This window comes from Monodelphis domestica, chromosome 1 (assembly GCF_027887165.1).
Source record: "Monodelphis domestica isolate mMonDom1 chromosome 1, mMonDom1.pri, whole genome shotgun sequence".
NCBI lineage: Eukaryota > Metazoa > Chordata > Mammalia > Didelphimorphia > Didelphidae > Monodelphis > Monodelphis domestica.
Window position 1 is genome coordinate 530,921,460 of NC_077227.1, and position 19,310 is coordinate 530,940,769.

General features: G+C 36.9%; 1 protein-coding gene across 6 annotated transcripts in view; it reads right to left on the reverse strand.

Moving 5' to 3' along the window:
• Positions 1–6,778: 6,778 nt before the first annotated feature.
• The window catches only part of EIF2AK2 (eukaryotic translation initiation factor 2 alpha kinase 2), a 67,163-nt gene continuing 54,631 nt past the window's right edge, over positions 6,779–19,310 (reverse strand). For 5 of the 6 annotated variants that reach the window (XM_007476090.3, XM_007476094.3, XM_007476092.2 and 2 more), the window contains 5 exons: positions 16,774–16,954; positions 12,721–12,849; positions 10,961–11,062; positions 8,181–8,243; positions 6,779–8,098 (listed from right to left, as the gene is read on the reverse strand). In XM_007476090.3, the coding sequence (XP_007476152.1) occupies positions 7,967–8,098; positions 8,181–8,243; positions 10,961–11,062; positions 12,721–12,849; positions 16,774–16,954 (607 nt within the window). In that variant the 3' untranslated portion in view covers positions 6,779–7,966. Of the gene's footprint in view, positions 8,099–8,180; positions 8,244–10,960; positions 11,063–11,089; positions 11,427–12,720; positions 12,850–16,773; positions 16,955–19,310 lie in introns of those variants that run through there. The other variant, XM_056813275.1, reaches the window with a different exon arrangement.

A 19,310-nucleotide genomic window follows, 5' to 3' on the forward strand; every position in this document is an offset into this window, starting at 1 on the left:
ATAGTTACTTAACACCTTTTTGTATTAAGGTCTAAAAATAGACTTAGCTTAAAGTTCTAGCTTCACTATAAGGTGAGAACTAAATACCTTCGTTGTTCAATTAGGAGATTATAACTTTAGCTACCCCTAAAGTATGTCTAAGTAGGGTGGAATAATGTAAAGTACTACAAGACAGTCCTGATTCTGTTAGAGTGTCTTCATTGTTACAATCAGGAGATAGCTAAATCAAATCTTCTAAAGTATGGTCTGAGTAGGGTGGAGCAATTTTAAAATTCACACTTCCAGTGACATGTGGCTGCACAATGGAAGACATCAGCATGGTGAGCAGCGATCTAGGGGAGGGGATTCTGCACTGTGTATACTGCTGCCTGGTATAGTGGTACAGTTATGGGCCTGTGCACGGTGTGACAGACCCATCACAGCCAGTGCTACACCCTCCACTATCCCAAACAGTGGTATACAGTGTCACAAGCCCAGCACCACCTCCAGTACTGTATACAGGCATTGGACAGCGGTGATCTGACCTGTGACATCAGTGGTGAGCCTCTACTATGAGAAGCCTACCACTGCTGGGTATTTTATAAGACACCCCCCTCTTTTGGGCGGTCAAATTGGTATAAGACAGTATTTTATTTGGGGGGAAACATGGTAGTATAATGGCCCTCATGCTCCCCCAGATACACAACATAATGACCCCTATAATAGGAGGAGTATGGGGGCCATTGTACTGTGTAGTAATGTGGGGAGAGACTTTTAGGCAAAGGGAGGTTATAGGGGGAATTATGTTGTGAATCTGGGGGAGTATGGTTGCCATTGTACTATGTGGGGGAAATGAGGCATGTGTTTTTTGTATTACAGTCTATAATTACAAATCCATAAATACGGACCACAAGAGGACACATACTAGTGTTGTGCCTTCTTTTTTCCTGCCTTGGAATCTGATCGCATAGGTAAGACCCATGCGATCATATTCCTGTGTGATTTCACAGATCACAGTTCAGTCTGTACAGGGTAGTGTGAACTGGAACAGTGGTGGAGGAACAGGCTCTGTAATCATGCTGGTTCCCTCACCACACCAGTGTGAGCCTGAGGTAAAAGTGGAGTTCCACCAATATGGCCACTGGTGAGGCTGAAACGATGTGGACTGGGAATACTGCATTGATGGACACAGATCAGACTGCATTGATGGGCAGAGCAGTCTGTATGCCTCTGTGTGGGCAAAATTATCGTTGGTATATTGTTTTTGTAGGGCTGTAGATATATATGTATTTTACGAATAGCAATTTGGAATCCCTAGGAAACAATGACATCAAGAAAGAGAAAAATTGACTCAGAGTGTAGGATATTCAAATATCAGTGGATTTATGATTACTTTTTCATGCACTACAAGGAAAGAGCTGTGTGTTTGATATGCAGAATATAGTGTCTGTGTTCGAAGAATACAATTTGCATTAACACTATCAAACTCAAAATAAAAATAAATATTATTGTTTGGTCAGAGATGTGATAAAAGATAAAATATTAAAACTGAAAAATACATTGACAACTCAACAAAATACTTGTGTGAAGCAGAAGCATCTAAATATTTCGTCACTGAAAGCAAGTTTTCAAGTTGCCAAGCTAATAGCGTGCACTGGCAGACCATTCATGGAGGGAGAATTTGTTAAAGAGTGCCTTCTTTCTGTTGCCAAAGAGATGTGTCCAGAAAAGGCAGACTTATTTAGTACAGTTAGTCTTTCAGGATCTACAATTACACGAAGGATTGAAGAAATGGGAGACAATTTGTATCAGCATTTGCAAAATTCTGCAAGAAAACTTTCCTATTTTTCCTTGGCACTTAATGGGAGCAATGATGTTCGTGTTTCTGCACAACATCTAACTTTTGTTCATGGGACAAATGACAATTTTGAAGTCACAGAAGAGCTTGCTGAAAAGCATCAAAGGAACAACTAACTACAGGAGAGGATATCTGTGAAAAGGTTTCCCAAACTGTGAAGTATTTGGAGCTGGACTGGACTAAACTAGCCAGTGTGACAACTGATGATGCTCCTAGCATGGTGGGGTCTAAGAAAGGAATAATTGCTCACATTAATCACGAGATGGACAAATGTAACCATTCTCATACAATAGCCATACACTGCCTCATCCACCAACAAACCACTATGTAAATCACTGAAGTGGGACTCTATTATGAAAATTGTGGTAACTTGTGTTAACTTCATTAGAGCTAATGCACTAAACCACAATTTCAGGAATTTCTGTTTGAGCTAAATGTTGCCTATGAAGATGTTCTGTACCACACAGAAGTCCACTGGCTGAGTTGAGGGAGATTTTTGAGACATTTCTATGACTTACTTCCACAGATTTCAGCTTTTATGCTTTCAAAAAACAAAGAAGTACCAGAGCTCAATGATGCAGAATGGAAATGGCACCTCAACTTTCTGGCAGATGTAACAGAGCTACTGAACAGTTTCAATATGCAACTTCAAGGAAAAGGGAAGCTCATCTGTGATATGCAATCACATGTGAAAGCATTTGAAGTAAAATTAGGCCTCCTTATCAAACAAGTGAAAGAGGAAAATTTCTGCCATCTCCCCTTAACTCATAATCTGTTAGTGGAAAAACCTTTGATTGCATTTCCAAAAGAAACATGTGTGGATTCACTGTAAAAGTTGCAAAAGGAGTTCCAATTCAAAATTAAAGAGCTTCATCTCCATGAACAGGACATACAGCTTTTCCATAACCCATTTTCTATTGACATTGAAAATGTGGATACAATTTACCAGAACTGGCTGAACTGCAGAATTATGACTCTGAAAGATGCATTCAAGTCAAGCAGCTTGCCTAATTTCTATGCATCTCTCCCTTATGAGACATATCCTAATCTCAGGCACTATTCACTCAAAATGGCAACCATCTTTGGCAACACTTATGTCTGTGAACAGACTTTTTCCAGAATGAAACATCTGAACTCTCCAACCAGATCTAGACCAACTGATGCACACTTGCATCACTTGTTACAGCTAGTAGTGACAAATATGGAACCAGACACTGACCATCTCATTAGCCAAAAGCAGGTCAGCTTGTTGAATTAAATTTACTTGTTCTTTATTTTAAATATTGTATTTGTTTCCATTTTGTTTTGTTTTGTTTTGTTTTGTTTTTTACTTTAAAATAAGATATGTGCAGTGTGCATAGGGATTTGTTCATAGTTTTTTTTAATAGTCCAGTCCTCCAACAGCCTGAGGGATAGTGAACTGGCCCCCTGTGTAAAAAGTTTAGGGACCCCTGAGATAGAGAGACAAATTCCACTTAAAATAACCATAGACAACATAAAACACTTGGGAATCTACTTGCCAAGATAAATAGGAATTACATGGACACCATTACAATACACTTTTCACACAAATAAAGTCAGTTCTAAACAACTGGAGAGACCTTTAATTGTCAATGGACAAGATAAGCTAATATAAGAAAAATGACATTCTACCTAAGTTAATTTACTTATTCAGTGCCATACCAGTCAAAGTACCAAAAAATTATTTTATAGAACTAGGAAAAATAAAATTCATCTGGAAGAATGAAAGATCAAGAATATCAAGGGAATTAATGAAAAATAATGTGAAGGATGATGACCTAGCAGTACCAGATCTCAAATTGTGCTATAAACAAGTAATAAGCAAAATGATCTGATACTGGCTAAGAAATAGTTTGGTGAATCAATGGAATAGATGAGAGATAAAAGACCTTAGCAATCTAGTGTTTGATAAACCCAGAGATTGCAGCTTTTGGGATAAGAATTCACTATTTGATTTAAAAAACTGCTGGGAAAACCTGAAATAGTATGGTAGAAACTAGGTATAGCACAGTATTTCACATCCTATATCAAGATAAGGTCAAAATTGGTATATTTTTTAGACATAAAGGGTGATACCATAAGTAAATTAGGGAAACATAAAATAGTTTACCTGTCACATTTATGGAGAAAGGAAGAATTTATGACCAAACAAGAGATAGAGAACATTATAAGAATAAACAATTTGGACTACATTAAATTAAAAAAAAATTGTACAAACAAAACAAATATAATCAAGATTAGAAATTGTGAAGATTGGATTTAGCTGTCTTCTGATTGTAACCATGAAGATACTTAGCTTTTCCTTTATTCTGAAGATTAAATTGTAATTGTGTAAACACAAACAGTTCACAACTATTAGATTGGCCAATATGGCAGAATAGGAAAGTGATATATGTTGGAGAGGATGTGGCAAAATTGGGGCACTAATGCATGTTGCTGGAGTTATGAACATACAAACATTCTAGAGGGCAATTTGGAACTATGCCCAAAGGGCTATAAAACAGTACATGTCCTCTGATCCAGTAAAATAAGAAGACCCAAGAGAACATAGTACACAACAACAATATTATTGTGAAGGGTTAAATTTTTTTTGTAGGAATTTGAACAAAGGTCAGGAGAACAGTTTGATAAAACACAAAACAATTAGTTTATTTTGAGGGAAGTTCAGATAGGAGATAGAAAGAAGTAAAGTGAGAGTAATCTTATAACTATACCTAAAATCCCAAACCTAACTAAAATTTGTGGAGTGATCAACTGTGAAAGACTTAGTGACTCTCAGCAATACAATGATCCAGGACAATTCTGAAGGAATTTATGACAAAGAATGCTATCTATCTCCAGAGAAAGAACTGTTTGTGTCCAAATGTAGATCAAAGCATATAATTTTGCACTTTATTAAGGTTTGATTTTTGGATCTTGTTTACATACAATTATTGTCTTTAAAAAATGAACAATATGGAAAAATGTTTTGCATAATAATATGCAGTGAACCTTTCATGACTTCATGGAATGGAGTTCCTCTTCTCAGGTATTTGTGACATACCATTCCCGCTGAGTACGCCAAAACATAGTAATCTCAGTTCAAGACTGCATGAACAGTTCCAAGATCTCCTGGGAACGGGTTAACTCCCCTGTTCACATTCTGGGGAGGATTGGGGAGGATAGATTGTGTCTCTCGAGAAGATCTTTAAATCTGGTGTGCTGCTTACAATAAACGTTCATTATCCCTCTTTGATAATGTTCCAGTCTTTCTTTCTTGCAACTCCATAGCTGTTCTCCAATAGCTCTAAGCTGTCCCCCTACAGTTCTAAACTGACCCCTATTGCGACTCCGTAGATGTCCCCGGCAATAATACATGTATTGAGGGAGGCCAGAGCAGGGAATCGCCTAGCCTTGGAAGTTTAAACCGGTTGGTTGCCATTCAGGTATTGGCCCTTCGACAACAGTACCAGCCCCTAGCCATTATAGAGCCCCGGACTGAGAACTGTGAACGGGCAGGTACCCCCTCTGCCCCCCTAAGAGAAAAAGAAGTTGGAAATGAGGGAGATCTAAATTGAAGATTGCCTTGAGAAATTCAGCCAGGAAAAATGCCAAGGCCCCGCTACAGACAGATACACTTCAAACCTGGCCAAGGCCTCTACAGACAGATAAGCTTCGGACCTGTCCAAGGGCCCTGATAAACTTCAACACCAAGACCCCAGGTGCAAAAAGCAACTTTCCAACAAGGGCATGCAACAGATAATGGACTGGAAGGAGGAAGGGAGGGGGACTATTCATGCTGAAAAGTATTTAAGACTGAATCCTCAGGAGGGAAATCAGAACTCTGACGGCAGACATTCCCACCGGTGCACACCAGTCCCATAATAAAGAACCCTTTGTCTGTTGACAGTGTCCTTGGTCTTCCTTGGTGGTGGGTGAAATCCCGGACCTTAACAGTATAATTTAGATCAAATTGGTTACCATCTATGGGAAGGAGGAGAGAAGGGAAGGAGGGAGCCAATTTGGATCACATAACTTCAAAAACCTTATGTAGAAAAATGTTATATTACACATAATTGGTGAAATAAAATATCTTTACAAGGAGAAAAGAAAACTAAAAAAAAGTGTATTAGTGTACTAATTTTCCCAGTCCCCTACAGCATTTATTATTTTCCCTTTTTTGTCACATTACCCAGTCTGATATATGCCAAGTGGGATATCAGAGTTATTTTAATTTGTACTTCCCTAATTAATAGTGATTTAGAGTATTTTTTCATATGATTAAAGATAGTTTTAATTTCTTCATCTGAGAATTGCCTGTTTACACATATTCCATTTGTAAATCCAGGAGAACATAGTATATAGGAATAGCAATATTGTAAAGATGACCAACTGAAAGACTTAGGTATTTTGGTCAAAATGATGATTCAAGATAATTTCACAGGACCCAAGATAAAATTGCTATCCACCCAAGAGAGAGAACTGATGAACTCTGAATGCAAATTAAAACATACTTTTCAAAAATCTTTTTCTTTATAGTTTTGTTTGTATTTTCTATTGCAGCATGGTTAATATGGAAATATATTTTGCATGTCTTCACATGTACAATCAAATCAACTTGTTTGCCTTTTCAAAGTGTAGGGAGGGAGAGAATTTAGAGCTCAACATTTTTAAAAACATTGTTACAATTTTTTTGCATGTAATTGGAAAATATTTAATGAAATATTTTTCCCCTAAATGCCAGGGGCCATCAAAGCCACACTATTTGACATGGTTGTGCGTGGAGGCCAGAGGTCACAAAGCGACCCCCAGGAAGGATGGAGATATCCACTCAGCCCTCCTCTGTGTGAATTCTCTCACTAATATCCCTTATTATTGGAATTTCTATGACCATTGTTCTCTACCTAGCTTCAGGAAAAATAATATGAGAACAAAATACTTGCAGGTTTAATACAAATGTTTCACTTTATTCTCCTAGAATATTACCAAAAGATCATGCTTAAAAAATCGAACCTAAAGAATCTTATGGTTTAAACTTCTAACAAAACTGCACTTAGCTTCTCTACTGCCACTACAAGCCAGGGACAACAGGTAGATTAATTACCTCTCAGGCACAGACTGGTACGCTACACTCCACTGATTGTTGTGCTTACTTTTTAAAGCCCAGGCAATCTGTCCTAGAAATCCCAGTAGAATGATTAGCCTGATATTAAAAAATACATAAAACTGGAATTATGTTTTTCTTACCCTTTGACCTCTTAACTTGGCAACAGTGTTTTGTTGATTGTCTCCTAAGAAATTCTGATTATCTATTTGATTAAAAGTAATGAATGATTTTTCTTAGCTCATACTCAAGTCCAAACAACTCACAAGTTAACGAGAACTGACCTCTAGCTATCCCACCTGTGACAAGAAAACATTTCTCTCTTGCAGAAGCTTTGTGTTTATTGTTATAATCTATAGCAATATATTTCATAGAATAATCACAGAATGTTAATTAAACAATTTGTTAAAAGTTAATGTATGATTTATAAGAGATTTAGAACACTTTTTCATATGCTTATTAATAGTTTTTATTTCTTTAACTAAAAATTGCCTTTTCATGTCCCTTGCCCATTTATCAATTGGAGAATGGCTTGATTTTTTGTACAACTGGTTTAGCTCTTTATAAATTTGAGTAATTAGACCTTAAAAATGGATTTTAAAATTAAGAAAGTGCCATATTAATAATAAACATCAATAAAAATAAAGAGGATGCTCGCCAGGATCACTAGGCAGCACCATGAATAAAGTCCTGGGCCAGAAGTCAGGAAGATTCATCTTCTTAAATTCAAATTGACCTCAAACACTTACCAACTAGCTGTGTTATCCTGGGCAAGTCATCTAACCTTGATTGCCTTGGTTTCCTCATCTGTAAAATGAATTGGAGAAGGAAACAGCAAACCACTATCTTCGTCTAGAAATATCAATAGCACCAGTATCTTTGCCAAGAAAACTTCAAAAGGGGTCACGAAGATAACTCAACTGAAACAACTGAATCACAACATTCTCCAATATTCCAGAAATTGAAAAATAATTCATATTTTGGAGGTGGGTTAGATGAGAGTACAATCATGTTTAAAAAAGTGCCTAATATGTATGTGAATACATATTCTCTCCATTGCTCTCTTCTTTCTCCCATGCTTTCAGTATCTCCAGGATTTTAGATGCTTTGAGTCTTTTTGCAGGCTTTTCTGAAAGTAGTTGCTTTAGAAGTTGTGTCTGAAATGGTTAGAAAAGTTCAGGTTACAAAAAATTAAATATTGAACTAAACAATGTTCTGGTTTTTTAAAAAAACTCATACCTCTCTATGGTACTTCTTGACAAATTCTTCTGGAAAGATACAATTCCTCACATTTGGCCAGATCTGAAAATTTCAGAAAAATAGCATTTTTATTTATAGACCTTCCTTTAGTAGGAATATTTTGAGTTTGTTAAGTCTGCAGAAATTCTTTTTCATTAAAGTATTTTCCTTCGGTTACTTCCCAGTTCAGCAAGAACCTGCTTTGGTCATGCATTGGCCAGGACTCATCTATCTATACTCCCCAACTCTAGGTAAATTGCTTGCCTGGTAACAAAGTGAGTATAAGAGATATTCTTCCCTATCCTCTCTCCTCCAAGGGCAATAGTAGCAGCATCATTATGTTTCTTTAAAGGACAGACCTTTTCTTCTTCATGTTTCTAGCACCTAGCTCAGGGCCTAGACCATTGTTGGGACTTCATAAATGACTATAAAATGAATTTATTAATAAAAAATACCCATTACCATTTCCCTAATCTTTTCTGTACAAAAAAGAAATCATTACAGAGTTCATATAATAAGCACCCCTTCTAGAAGGAGAGCAAAGGTTTAAAAAAAAAAGACTGAACAGAAATTTGTATTCTACCGAATAGATAACTCATATTTTACTTTTTGAGAGCAGCCAAATTTAGGAATTCTTAACCCTAGATGCCTACCCCCATGCAAAAGAGTCTCTAAATACATTTCAAGAGATCTGAGAACTTAGATGGGAAATAAATTACATCTTCATTTCAATATAATCCACAGAGAGCTGAGCCTGTAATCAAGAAGATCTGATTTCAAATCCAGTCTCAGACACTTACTATCTGAGTGAGACTCTGGGCAAGTCACTTAACCTCTGTTTGCCTCAATTTCCTTATCTATAAAATGAGAATAAAAATAGCACCTATCTCCCAGGGTTGTTGTGAGGATAAAATGAGATAATAATTGTAAAACAATTAGCACAGTGTCTGACACACAGCAAGTTAAAATGTTAGCTCTTATTATTTTTGTTTGTGTATTTTCAATAATTATTCTGAGAAGAGATACACAGAATTAACCAGATTGCTAAAGGGATCCATGACACAGAAAGGTTAAGACCTCTGTTCTCTCATTTTTTTTGTACCATACTCTTAACCATGGGAAATGGCTATAAACAGCTATATGGAGTGGAAATTGAGGGTACCTTTAAAATTTGAAGGTTTACCCTCTTTAGCCACTATTCAAGAAACCCAGGAAGCCATTTCTGTAAGGATAATTTTAGCATTGTGACCTAAACTACGTTAATTATTTGGTCACCATGGATAACCCAAATATAAAAAAATTATAACCAAGTCATCTGGAAAATTTATGGTGATTTAATTGATATAGTGGAAAGAAATTAAGAAGAAGGAAGAAGGTGTAGGATTTTCTCCCACCTGGCTAGTTCCAGGAGGAAGACCAGAGGCTGTAGGAAGATAAGGTTTTTTGAAGAGTAAGAAGGAAAGAATCTGCCTGAACTCCAAAGGGCTCAGCCAAGATACCTGAACCTGAATCAGCTCAAGGGTAACCTCAACACCAAACCCAAACAATAGCTGCCATCACGCCAAGATGTCGGAATGCTTAGCACGCTGACAGCCAGAGTTGCCTCTCTGGGAAAAGAGGGAGAGAGAGCAAGTGACGTGCCTTATATAGACGGTTTTATGTCACTTTCCTGCATCTCATCTGTAGCAATGATAGCTTATCTTGACTTGGGACAGCCCAGGGGTCTGTCCGCTTTTTCTGCACATGTCTGTTGAAGGCCATTTCCTCAGATAATTAAATCTTTGTGTATGGTGCAGGCATCCTGACCTTGTTAAATTGAGTAGGGTGGAGAAATGTATAGTTCCCAAGACTTGATTCTGTTAAACCAAGTATCTCCATTGTTACTAATCAGGAAATTGCTAATTCATATCTTCTAATTACACCCTGAGTAGGGTGGAGTAGTTTTAAAATTCACATTTCCAAAAATGAAATGTGTTATTGAGAGAGAGAGAGAAAGGAAAAGGAATGGCCCAAAAGTTACAAGCTCCAAAAGCAAAAAAAGAAAAAAAAGACAAAAAGGCCCAGCTTACAGAAAACCCCCTTATTTAAAGAAAAATATAACCCTCAGGCTACAAGACATCATCCTGATACATTACCCCTGCTCAGGTCCTGAAGGAGGTATCCTCCAAATCAACCTCTCTTAGCTAATGGTTAAGGGTCAGCATCAGGCCCCAATCTACATGCAAACATTTCTGGTACAGGGCTGATTGGGAGCACCTTCCAGAGCCTCCTGTCCACCTAGTCTCCTGGGCAAGCACCCCCACTCCAATGCAAATTGCATAGTCAGGGTCAGCAAGAGGTGAGGGGGCCAAGAATACAAATCAAAGCAGCCAAGGTTTAAACTGGAGAAAGGGGTTATAGAACAGGGAAGAGGCCACTAGCCCAGCCTCTGGTCCATAAAACCTATTCTTATATCACTAGACTACAGTTTTGAACATTTCCAAAGTACAAATTCAAAAGACATCCCAAAACACCCAAAATACTTTGTATAATATAGCAAAGACATAAGCCAGTTTCTGTCTCACTCCCGCCAAAGGAAATTAAGAGGCCATTGTATACAGAATGGAGTGGGGCAATCCTATCCAGCAAGAGATGCTGTCTCAGAGAGACAAGCTTTACTAACTCTTTCTGGAGTCCTAGGCATATACATTTTGGAGATATTAATATTGCCAATATACTTAAGAATAACACACTAATTTCTCACTCCATACAGCATACTTTGAAATACTTTCATTATTTACCGTCAATATTTCCTGAAAAGTGGGACATATATAAAGAAGTTCAAAAAGAATTAATCCCAATGCAAAGATATCGACTTCCTTCCCATATGGTTGGAAACAATTCTGAAAGAAAATAAAAAGTCATGGTGTGATTATTCTCATTCTCTATATGAGTGTATGCCTATGGCAGGGGGAAGAATTGAAAAATTATTTAACAGAAAATATTTTCTAAGCTTTTATAGGAGAGTAATGTATAATGTTCAACTTATTAGAGTCTACAGTACAATAAGAAATATAAAACCGATAGAAAATGCTGATCTATATACCTTAAAAGATGAGAATCCTTAGTTGAAAGGACATTTTATAAGTTGAAATTTAGATTGTAAATAATAATAAGCCCAGTTCTCTCTGTTGTGGGGGGCTTGAGGTGAACCCCCTGGGTTCAGGAAGGGTACCCCTTGTAAGAATGCAGGACTCTGAAACTTAGCTTAAAAATAAAAAGAGAAATGTATTAATTTAGAAGGTAATGTTGAATCCTGCCAGGAAGATAGCATAGATGGAAAGCTGCCTCCTAGAGGACATCAAGTCTGGAGTCTTTATACTCTTTACAACAGTTACTTTGTGGCTTTTGGGGTGTTATGCACTGGGGGGCAGAAGGTTTGCCTGAAAACATAGGTGGTGACCCTCATACTTGAGGGGACAAATAATTGTCTTAGATACAACCCGATGATATCAAGGCATAGCCTAAAGTTGTATCTTTGTGTCTATCTCAAATCTAAAGGACAATCCAAGGAGAAAATTCCTCTTAGGGTCCTATCAGGAGTCATAAGGATGTAAGGGAGAAAAGGAATTTTTCTGCCCACAGTTTAACCTGAAATACTTCCATAGTTTGGGGGTACAATGTCCCATGCCATTTCTATTCTCTCTGGCCTTATAAAAATGGGCCATGGGACTAAAAATCGTTAAGAAAAAATTAAATAGTAAAATGTTCCCTAAGAGAAAATCACAAAACAACATGATTTGTTAAACTTCCCAAGTAGTTTTTTCCTATGCAGATAACATACTGATGGATCAGTCTTCCATAATGTCAGTGGATATAGGGATCATTAATTGAAGCAGAGAAGGCTTGGTGAGGAGAGGTGGGGCAGGGTGTGTGGGAGGTAGCAATGATCCTGCCTCTTCTCACAGAAGACTCTCCAAACCAGGGGTCCTCACACTAAGGCCCGGGAGCCACATGTGGCCCCCTGAGGCCATTTGTCCGGCCCCCACTGCACTTCTGGAAGGGGCACCTCTTTTGTTGGTGGTCAGTGAGAGGAGCACCCTATGGGGCACCTTGTTCTGAGAGTAACTGGATGAGAATGAGGTGCTGTGCAGCAAAGGATTATATGGCTGCACAATGGAAGATGTCAGCATGGGGAGCAGGGATCTGGGGGAGGAGATACTGCACTGTGTATACTGCCGCCTGGCATAGTGGTGGCAGTGATGGACCTGTGCAAGGTGTGACAGGCCCATCACACCCAGCACTGCAGCCTCCACTATCCCAGACAGCGGTATACAGATTTGTTCATAGTTGTTGTTTTTTTAATAGTCGGGCCCTCCAACAGTCTGAGGAACAGTGAACTGGCCCCCTGTGTAAAAGTTTGGGGACCCCTGCTCCAAACCATCAAGTAGTTCTGACATCCATGTTTAGTGGGCAAAAAAGGGGATGAGGAAAATGCATTGTGTAGATGGTTTACCAAGAAATATTTTAAATAAATAGAATTTACTAAAAGGGAACTTACTTGTTCTGGGCTAATATACCGCATTGTTCCTATATTTTTTGTTTGATCCGCTCCATTTTTTAATGAGGTTGCAAGTCCAAAGTCACCAATCTTTATTTTGATTTCATCTACTAAAAATATATTAGATGGCTAAAAGGAAAAAAATTCTTAATTTTTATCTATTCATGTGATAGGTTTTGAACATTTAAAGAAGGGTAACACAGACATGCAGCATGATGCTACAGGCATCTCAAGAGTTTTAGAATTATAGGACTTGGGCTCAAATCCCAATATGCAACTTATTGCCTGTGATCTTAGGATAGTGAATTCATTTCACCTGTCTTAGTTTCCTCACCTGAATATAAGGAGATTGGACTAGGTGTTATTCAGATCAGTTATAAAAGCCTATGAGATCTGAAAATGTGAATCACATTTAGTAATTATAATTGTTTCCCCTAATTGTTGGCTCAAGTATCAATGCCTACACTAGAAGAAAATGTCTTCACTGAAGGCAGCATGGCATAGTAAAAAGAGCAATAGATTTCAAGTTAGAAAATCTGAGTCCTTAACCTGGATGTATGTATCACTTATCACCTATGTGTTCTTATTGCTCTAAACCTCAATTTCCTGATCTGGAAAATGAGAGTGTTCTATGATCCTCTAACTTTTATCCAAAACCAAGGTGTCCAAAATCAAGAGATCCAAGATTGGTGTTACTCAAGCTGCCAAAGGTCAATCATACTACACATTTTACAATAGGCATTTTTTATGCTCTTTGCAGTTTGACTGAGGTGGCTTACTGGTTGGTTGTGAAACATTATGGATAGCTACTTTTAGAGAGAAACATCAACATTGCTATGGTTACTTCTAAGACTGATGCAGACATGGGGACATAGCTGAGCTTTTGGATTTTAATTTCTTCACATATCAAATACAGAAATTTATTAATATGGTATCTTTTACAGGAGGTTTTTCCCAATCCTCCTTCATTCATTTCCCAGTTCACTCAGAGAGTATTTCTCTCTGCTGATTACTTTTAATTTTTCCTGATTATAACTGTTTTGCATAGCTATTTATATAGTGTCTCCCCCAATTAGTCTATGGTCTTCTGGAGAACAGCAACTATCTTTTTTCTTTCTTTGTAACTGTAGAGATTAACAGTGCTTTGCACATAATAGGTCTTTAATAAATGTCTGTTGAGTGACTGATTGCCTCAAAGGTTTTTGGCACCATCATGGAGGATAAGCCAGCACAGAGTCCAAATTGAACAGGGAATGTGAAGTCCTCCAGATGCTCATCTATGTGGATGATATCATGATATACAACTGAATTAAACCCAACAATATTTATGCTTGCCTGATGAGATTTATAACCACTTTCAAGATCTGACCTTAAAATTTGTGCTATGAAGTTTAGAAAGTTGTCCTAAACCCAGGTATCTAGATAGATCTAGGTAGCACAAACAATTGTACAAGCAGGGAATACAAAGAAATGGGGTGTTATTCTTTTCCCGCCTGAGGTAAGAGACAAGACTGGAGACTTAAAGGAATGACCTTGTTCCTCTTTCTTGGAAAGGAGAAACCTGGAGATTGATGGATTTATTTACATAAAGAAACAAACATATACACTATTTAGAGTGTATTTATGAGCTGGCCTAGAAGAGAGCAGAGGGATCAAAGGTTTGGAAGTGAGAGTGTACACAAAGAAAAGGGTTTTGTTCTGAAAGGCAGGGGCAGAGTGCCAGTAGATCGGGGTCAAATAAGGGAGTTTCAGAGTTTATAAACATGAAAGTGATGAATTGGTAAGTGATGGCAAGATCAAGAGTGTGAACATCTTTGTATGTGGCTGAGGTAGGGTGGAAGAATAGGTCAGATGAAATGAGGAAATTGTGTCCCTGTGAAGTTAGGGTGTTTAAGGCAGTATGAATATGGATATGTTGGAGAGTAGAGAAAGACTATGATCTAAATTCGGATCTCATTAAGGAAAGAAGGGGAGTAGACCATAGCTACCAGAATTTTGTTTGGGTGGTAGATAAGGATTGAGTGAACCTGAAAGGAGAAGTAAAGGAGTTGTAGATGGAGAACCTGGAAATGGTAATAAGGATCAAGGAGTATTCTAATTCCTCAACTGATGAGTGAAGGAAATGGGGAAAAGTTCAGGCAGTGGTAGAAAGGGAGGCCACAGAGGCAGAGTTATCATGAGGGAGCCAGTCAGAACCAGAAGATAGGAATGAAAAAGGAAAATATTTAATATGAAAATAAATGTATTGCCCATGGTGCAGGCATTCAATAGAGCACAGTGGAAGGAGGGGATAGCTTCAGAATAGAATATTGTGGAGGGAGATGGGTTGAGGGGAATGATAACAAAAGATTAGGCTCTGGGGGACTTAGAACAGATTTAAAAGATGAAAACTAAAGTTTCAGAATGTCAACATGGAATCTAGAAATCCTAAACTTGCCTAGTGGAATCTGGTGAATGCCAGCTTTCAGAACTAGCTTGTAGGTTGGAGACCCCAAAGTTTGTACTTGTTCCCCTGGGAATCCACCCTGAAGGGAATCTCAGCCTAGTAGTTTCAGACTGAGTGGCAGACCCTCAGGTGAATGACAATCCTAGTTGGGTGGGACTAAGCATAAGCTAAGTGACTTTTTTGCCTTAGAAGCTTCCCCATTGTACCACACCCCCCCTTTCAGGGATTGAACTCAGGACCTTCAGTTTCAGAGACTGATGCACTGCCTACTGCACGTCCATTTAGCTTGTGCTTAGTCCCACCCAACTAGTATTGTCATTCACCTGGGGGTCTGCCACTCAGTCTGAAACTGCTAGCCTGGGATTCCCTTCAGGGTGGATTCCCATGGAAATAGGGAGAAAGTACAAACTTTGGGGTCTCCAACCTACAAGCTAGTCCTGAAACCTGGGGTTTACCAGATTCCACTAGGCAAGTTTAGGGTTTCTAGATTCCAAGGTGGCAAGAAGCAATAGGATGGGGAAGTAAGACCAGGAGGGAGTTTGTTAATTATTGAGGAATGAGCTCAGGTAAATTTTCATTGTTTATAAAGGTTTGGTCTCAAGGTAGAGTTCTTTCAGGGCCTTAGGAAGATCAAATGAGAGAACAAGTGCTGAGATCTAAAGAACTAGTTATTCTTTTTCTCCTAAGGTAGGAGACAAGGCGGGAGACTTAATGGAATGGCCTTTGTCCTCTTTCTAGGAAAGGAGGAGAGGCTGAAGATCAATGAAATAGCATCTCTCTTTTTGCTGAGGAAAGCTGGAGACCTAACAGGAAACCTAACAAGGAGGAGGGCATGCTCTCCTCTTTCTCCAAATGCAGGAGACTGGTACTCTATGGAATAGTGCTGTAATAAGAGGAAAGATATACTAGGGGAGAGATTAGTCATAAGCAAAACAAATTCTAAGAATACACAAAAATATTTATATTCTCTTTGGGGGGGCAAAGATTCAGAAATTAAGATAGTGATTATCAATTGGGGAATTAATTACTGAACAAATTATGGCATCTGAATTGCTGCTATGTTACCAGACTATAAAAATTATGAAAGGGATGATTTCCAAGAAACATGGAAAGACTTGCATGAATTGATACAGTATTAAGTGAGCAGAATCAGGAGATCGAAGACAACAGTGTTTTAAAGACAAACTACTTTGAAAGACTTAGAAATTTAAGCATAATAACTAACCAGGATTCTAGAGGACTCATGATGCAATATGCTATCCATCTCCTTATATAGAGGTAAAGGATTCAAAATGCATAAAGAGGAATATATTTTGGACACAGTCAATGAGTGAATTTATTTTGATTGATTGTACATACTTATAACAAAGGTTTTGGTTTTCTCTCTCAATTAGGGTGGGAGAGGAGGAGGTCTGAGGGAGAGAAGGATTTTCGTTAATTGACAGAAATAAAATTGAATTTTTAAAAATTACCTAATCTGGATTAAGTACCATCAATTACAAATATTCACATACAAAGGAATTGAATTACAAAACAGCAAAAAAACTACTTCCAAAAATATTATTATTCCACTTCAAATCAAGAAATAAAAATTTATTATTACTTACTTTAATATCTCTGTGAATTAAATTTTCTGAATGTATATATTCCACTCCTGCTGTTATTTGTTGAAATAACTTCAAAGACAAAATTTTATCAGACCCAATACTTCTTCTCTCATTAATCCAGTCATTTAATGTCCCCCTTTCACAGAGTTCCATTGAAATAAAGAGGCACTTAGTCTCTGAGCTGAATGTAAAATCATGATATTAAAAATATCAGTGAATACACTTTTTGTGATGTGACTCATTTTCCTAAAAACTCTAAAACAGATGCTCACTAGTTAAAAACTGTTAAAAGATTAATATTTAGAGAGACATAATAATAAAGTAAAAATAGCATTGGTTTTAGAGTCAGGAAGAAGCAAGTTTGAATCCTATTCTGTCATTATTTGTGTGCCCTTGAGCAAGTTTAATCTTTGTAAAGCCTAAATTTTCTCAACTATAAAAATAAGGATTTACACAGGATAATTCTTCCTTTGTGCTCTAAATCTGATGCTGATATGTTTAGTTGGATCTACAAATTGCTATGCCTAACACCACATTCACTAGAAACTACTATTTGCCAGGTGCTTTGCTATGTGCTGGAGATACAAGAATAAGGAAGGAAACAATTCCCCTCTTAGCTATCTGAAGGGTAATAGTATGAACAATTCTAAAGAATTGAGACTACAAAAATATTATATATATATATATACATATATATATTTGTTTTTACATCAGGGAAACACCTCTATTGTGGAGATGGAGTTCTCATTCAAGAGTTAAGAATGGAGCATGTGGGCTCTCTTTACATAACAAGTGGATTCATTTGTGCAAATTGTCTATTAGAGACCAAGACTTTAAATGGAAAGCACAAGGACACATTCAGAGAAATGGATTACATCAATCAGCATCTGCTGAAGGGGAGGGAAATCCAGAATACCCAGCAGATGGTAATTACCTCTACAAAATGTTATTGGATCTCTAAATTTTTTATGCTTAATTAAATATTATACACATGTGTCTATGGGAAGGGGGAGAGAGAGAGAGAAAGAGAGAGAGACTATATTTGTATTTGTAATGGAAGTGCTATGGGGAACTCCTAGATGAGAGAAACTTTACCTCTACCAATGCTTGTGACCCTCTCTGTAATTTATATTATAGGTAGGTATACATATATATGCACATACACATATATACACATATACATAAACCCATGTATATGTGTAGTGTATATATGTATACTATATGTATATAGGTATAAGTGTGTCTGTATTGTGTATGCTTGTGTGTATATATATATATATATATATATATATATATATATAAACTATGCATGTCTGTGTTTATGCATAAAAGCTAATTCCTAGTCCATGGTCTTGAACCCTGAATTATATAGGTTCATTTCAGATAAGATTTGGAAACTATTTTGAAATACCTATTTTTCTAGCTAATTTTTTTTTTACTATTTTTACATTTTAAATCTTATTTTTGATAGTTTGTCTTTATTTAGCATTAACTTCTAAATATATTCCACCTCCCTTCACTCACTTAGACATTTCTTGAAACAAAGACTTTAAAAGAAAAAGTTAACAAAACCACCTAAACCATCATACATGTCTGATAATATATCCAACTTAAATGTTAGAAAACATTGACTACAGTTGATAGGGTTGTATATTTTGGATGATGAAAAAGATTGAGGGGAATGTATACACCATTATTTAAACTTTAGCAAAGTAAATCATCATTTAAAGATTGAAATTCATTTTGGTTCTGGATTCAGTAAATTAATGCAGAGCATCCTAGTTTGATGTTCATTTGAAGTCAACTCGGTATGAAAGAATGTTCCATTTTGTGGATTGTCCATTTCGTGTATTAATACATGGAAACTGAGAACTTGTTCCCTTTTACCTATAACTAAATACTAAATTACAGAGAATAACAAACAGATGGAAATAATCTAGTGGCATTGATATGTGATTTTCTGAGGATGAGTGAGATAGAAGAGTTTAGAGTCTAAAATGATCCTATATGATTGATTTTTTTTTGTTGTTTCAACTAAACCCTTTTCTCTTAGGCTTTTACAAATAATCAAGAATGTATGATGTAGGTTTATGGTCACTTTCCAAAACTACCCACCATAAAATTTCCCAGACCAACTCCAACAATACACTTTGTAAATTTAACTTGTCAAAATGTCAACACACTGATGCCAAATGTGAATATATGGTAAACTCTTTAAGGATAAGATCTGTTTTGTTTTGGTTTGGTTTTGTACTGCAGTACCTAGCAAAGTGTCTAGTTCATTTAGGATTAATATATCTTTGGTGAATAAAGATGACTATGGAATAGGTGTGTCATATCCCAAATCATTCTCAAATTTAGTGATTTTAAATATTTTAATTAATAAAATCAGTACTAATATAATATTTTATTGAGCAATACATCTTCACATTCCTTTCTAAAATCTCCTATCTTTTACTTTTATACCCAAATACCTCATCTTATGACTGAAGAGAACTAAGATATTTTTATACCAAATACCCAATATATCACAGAAC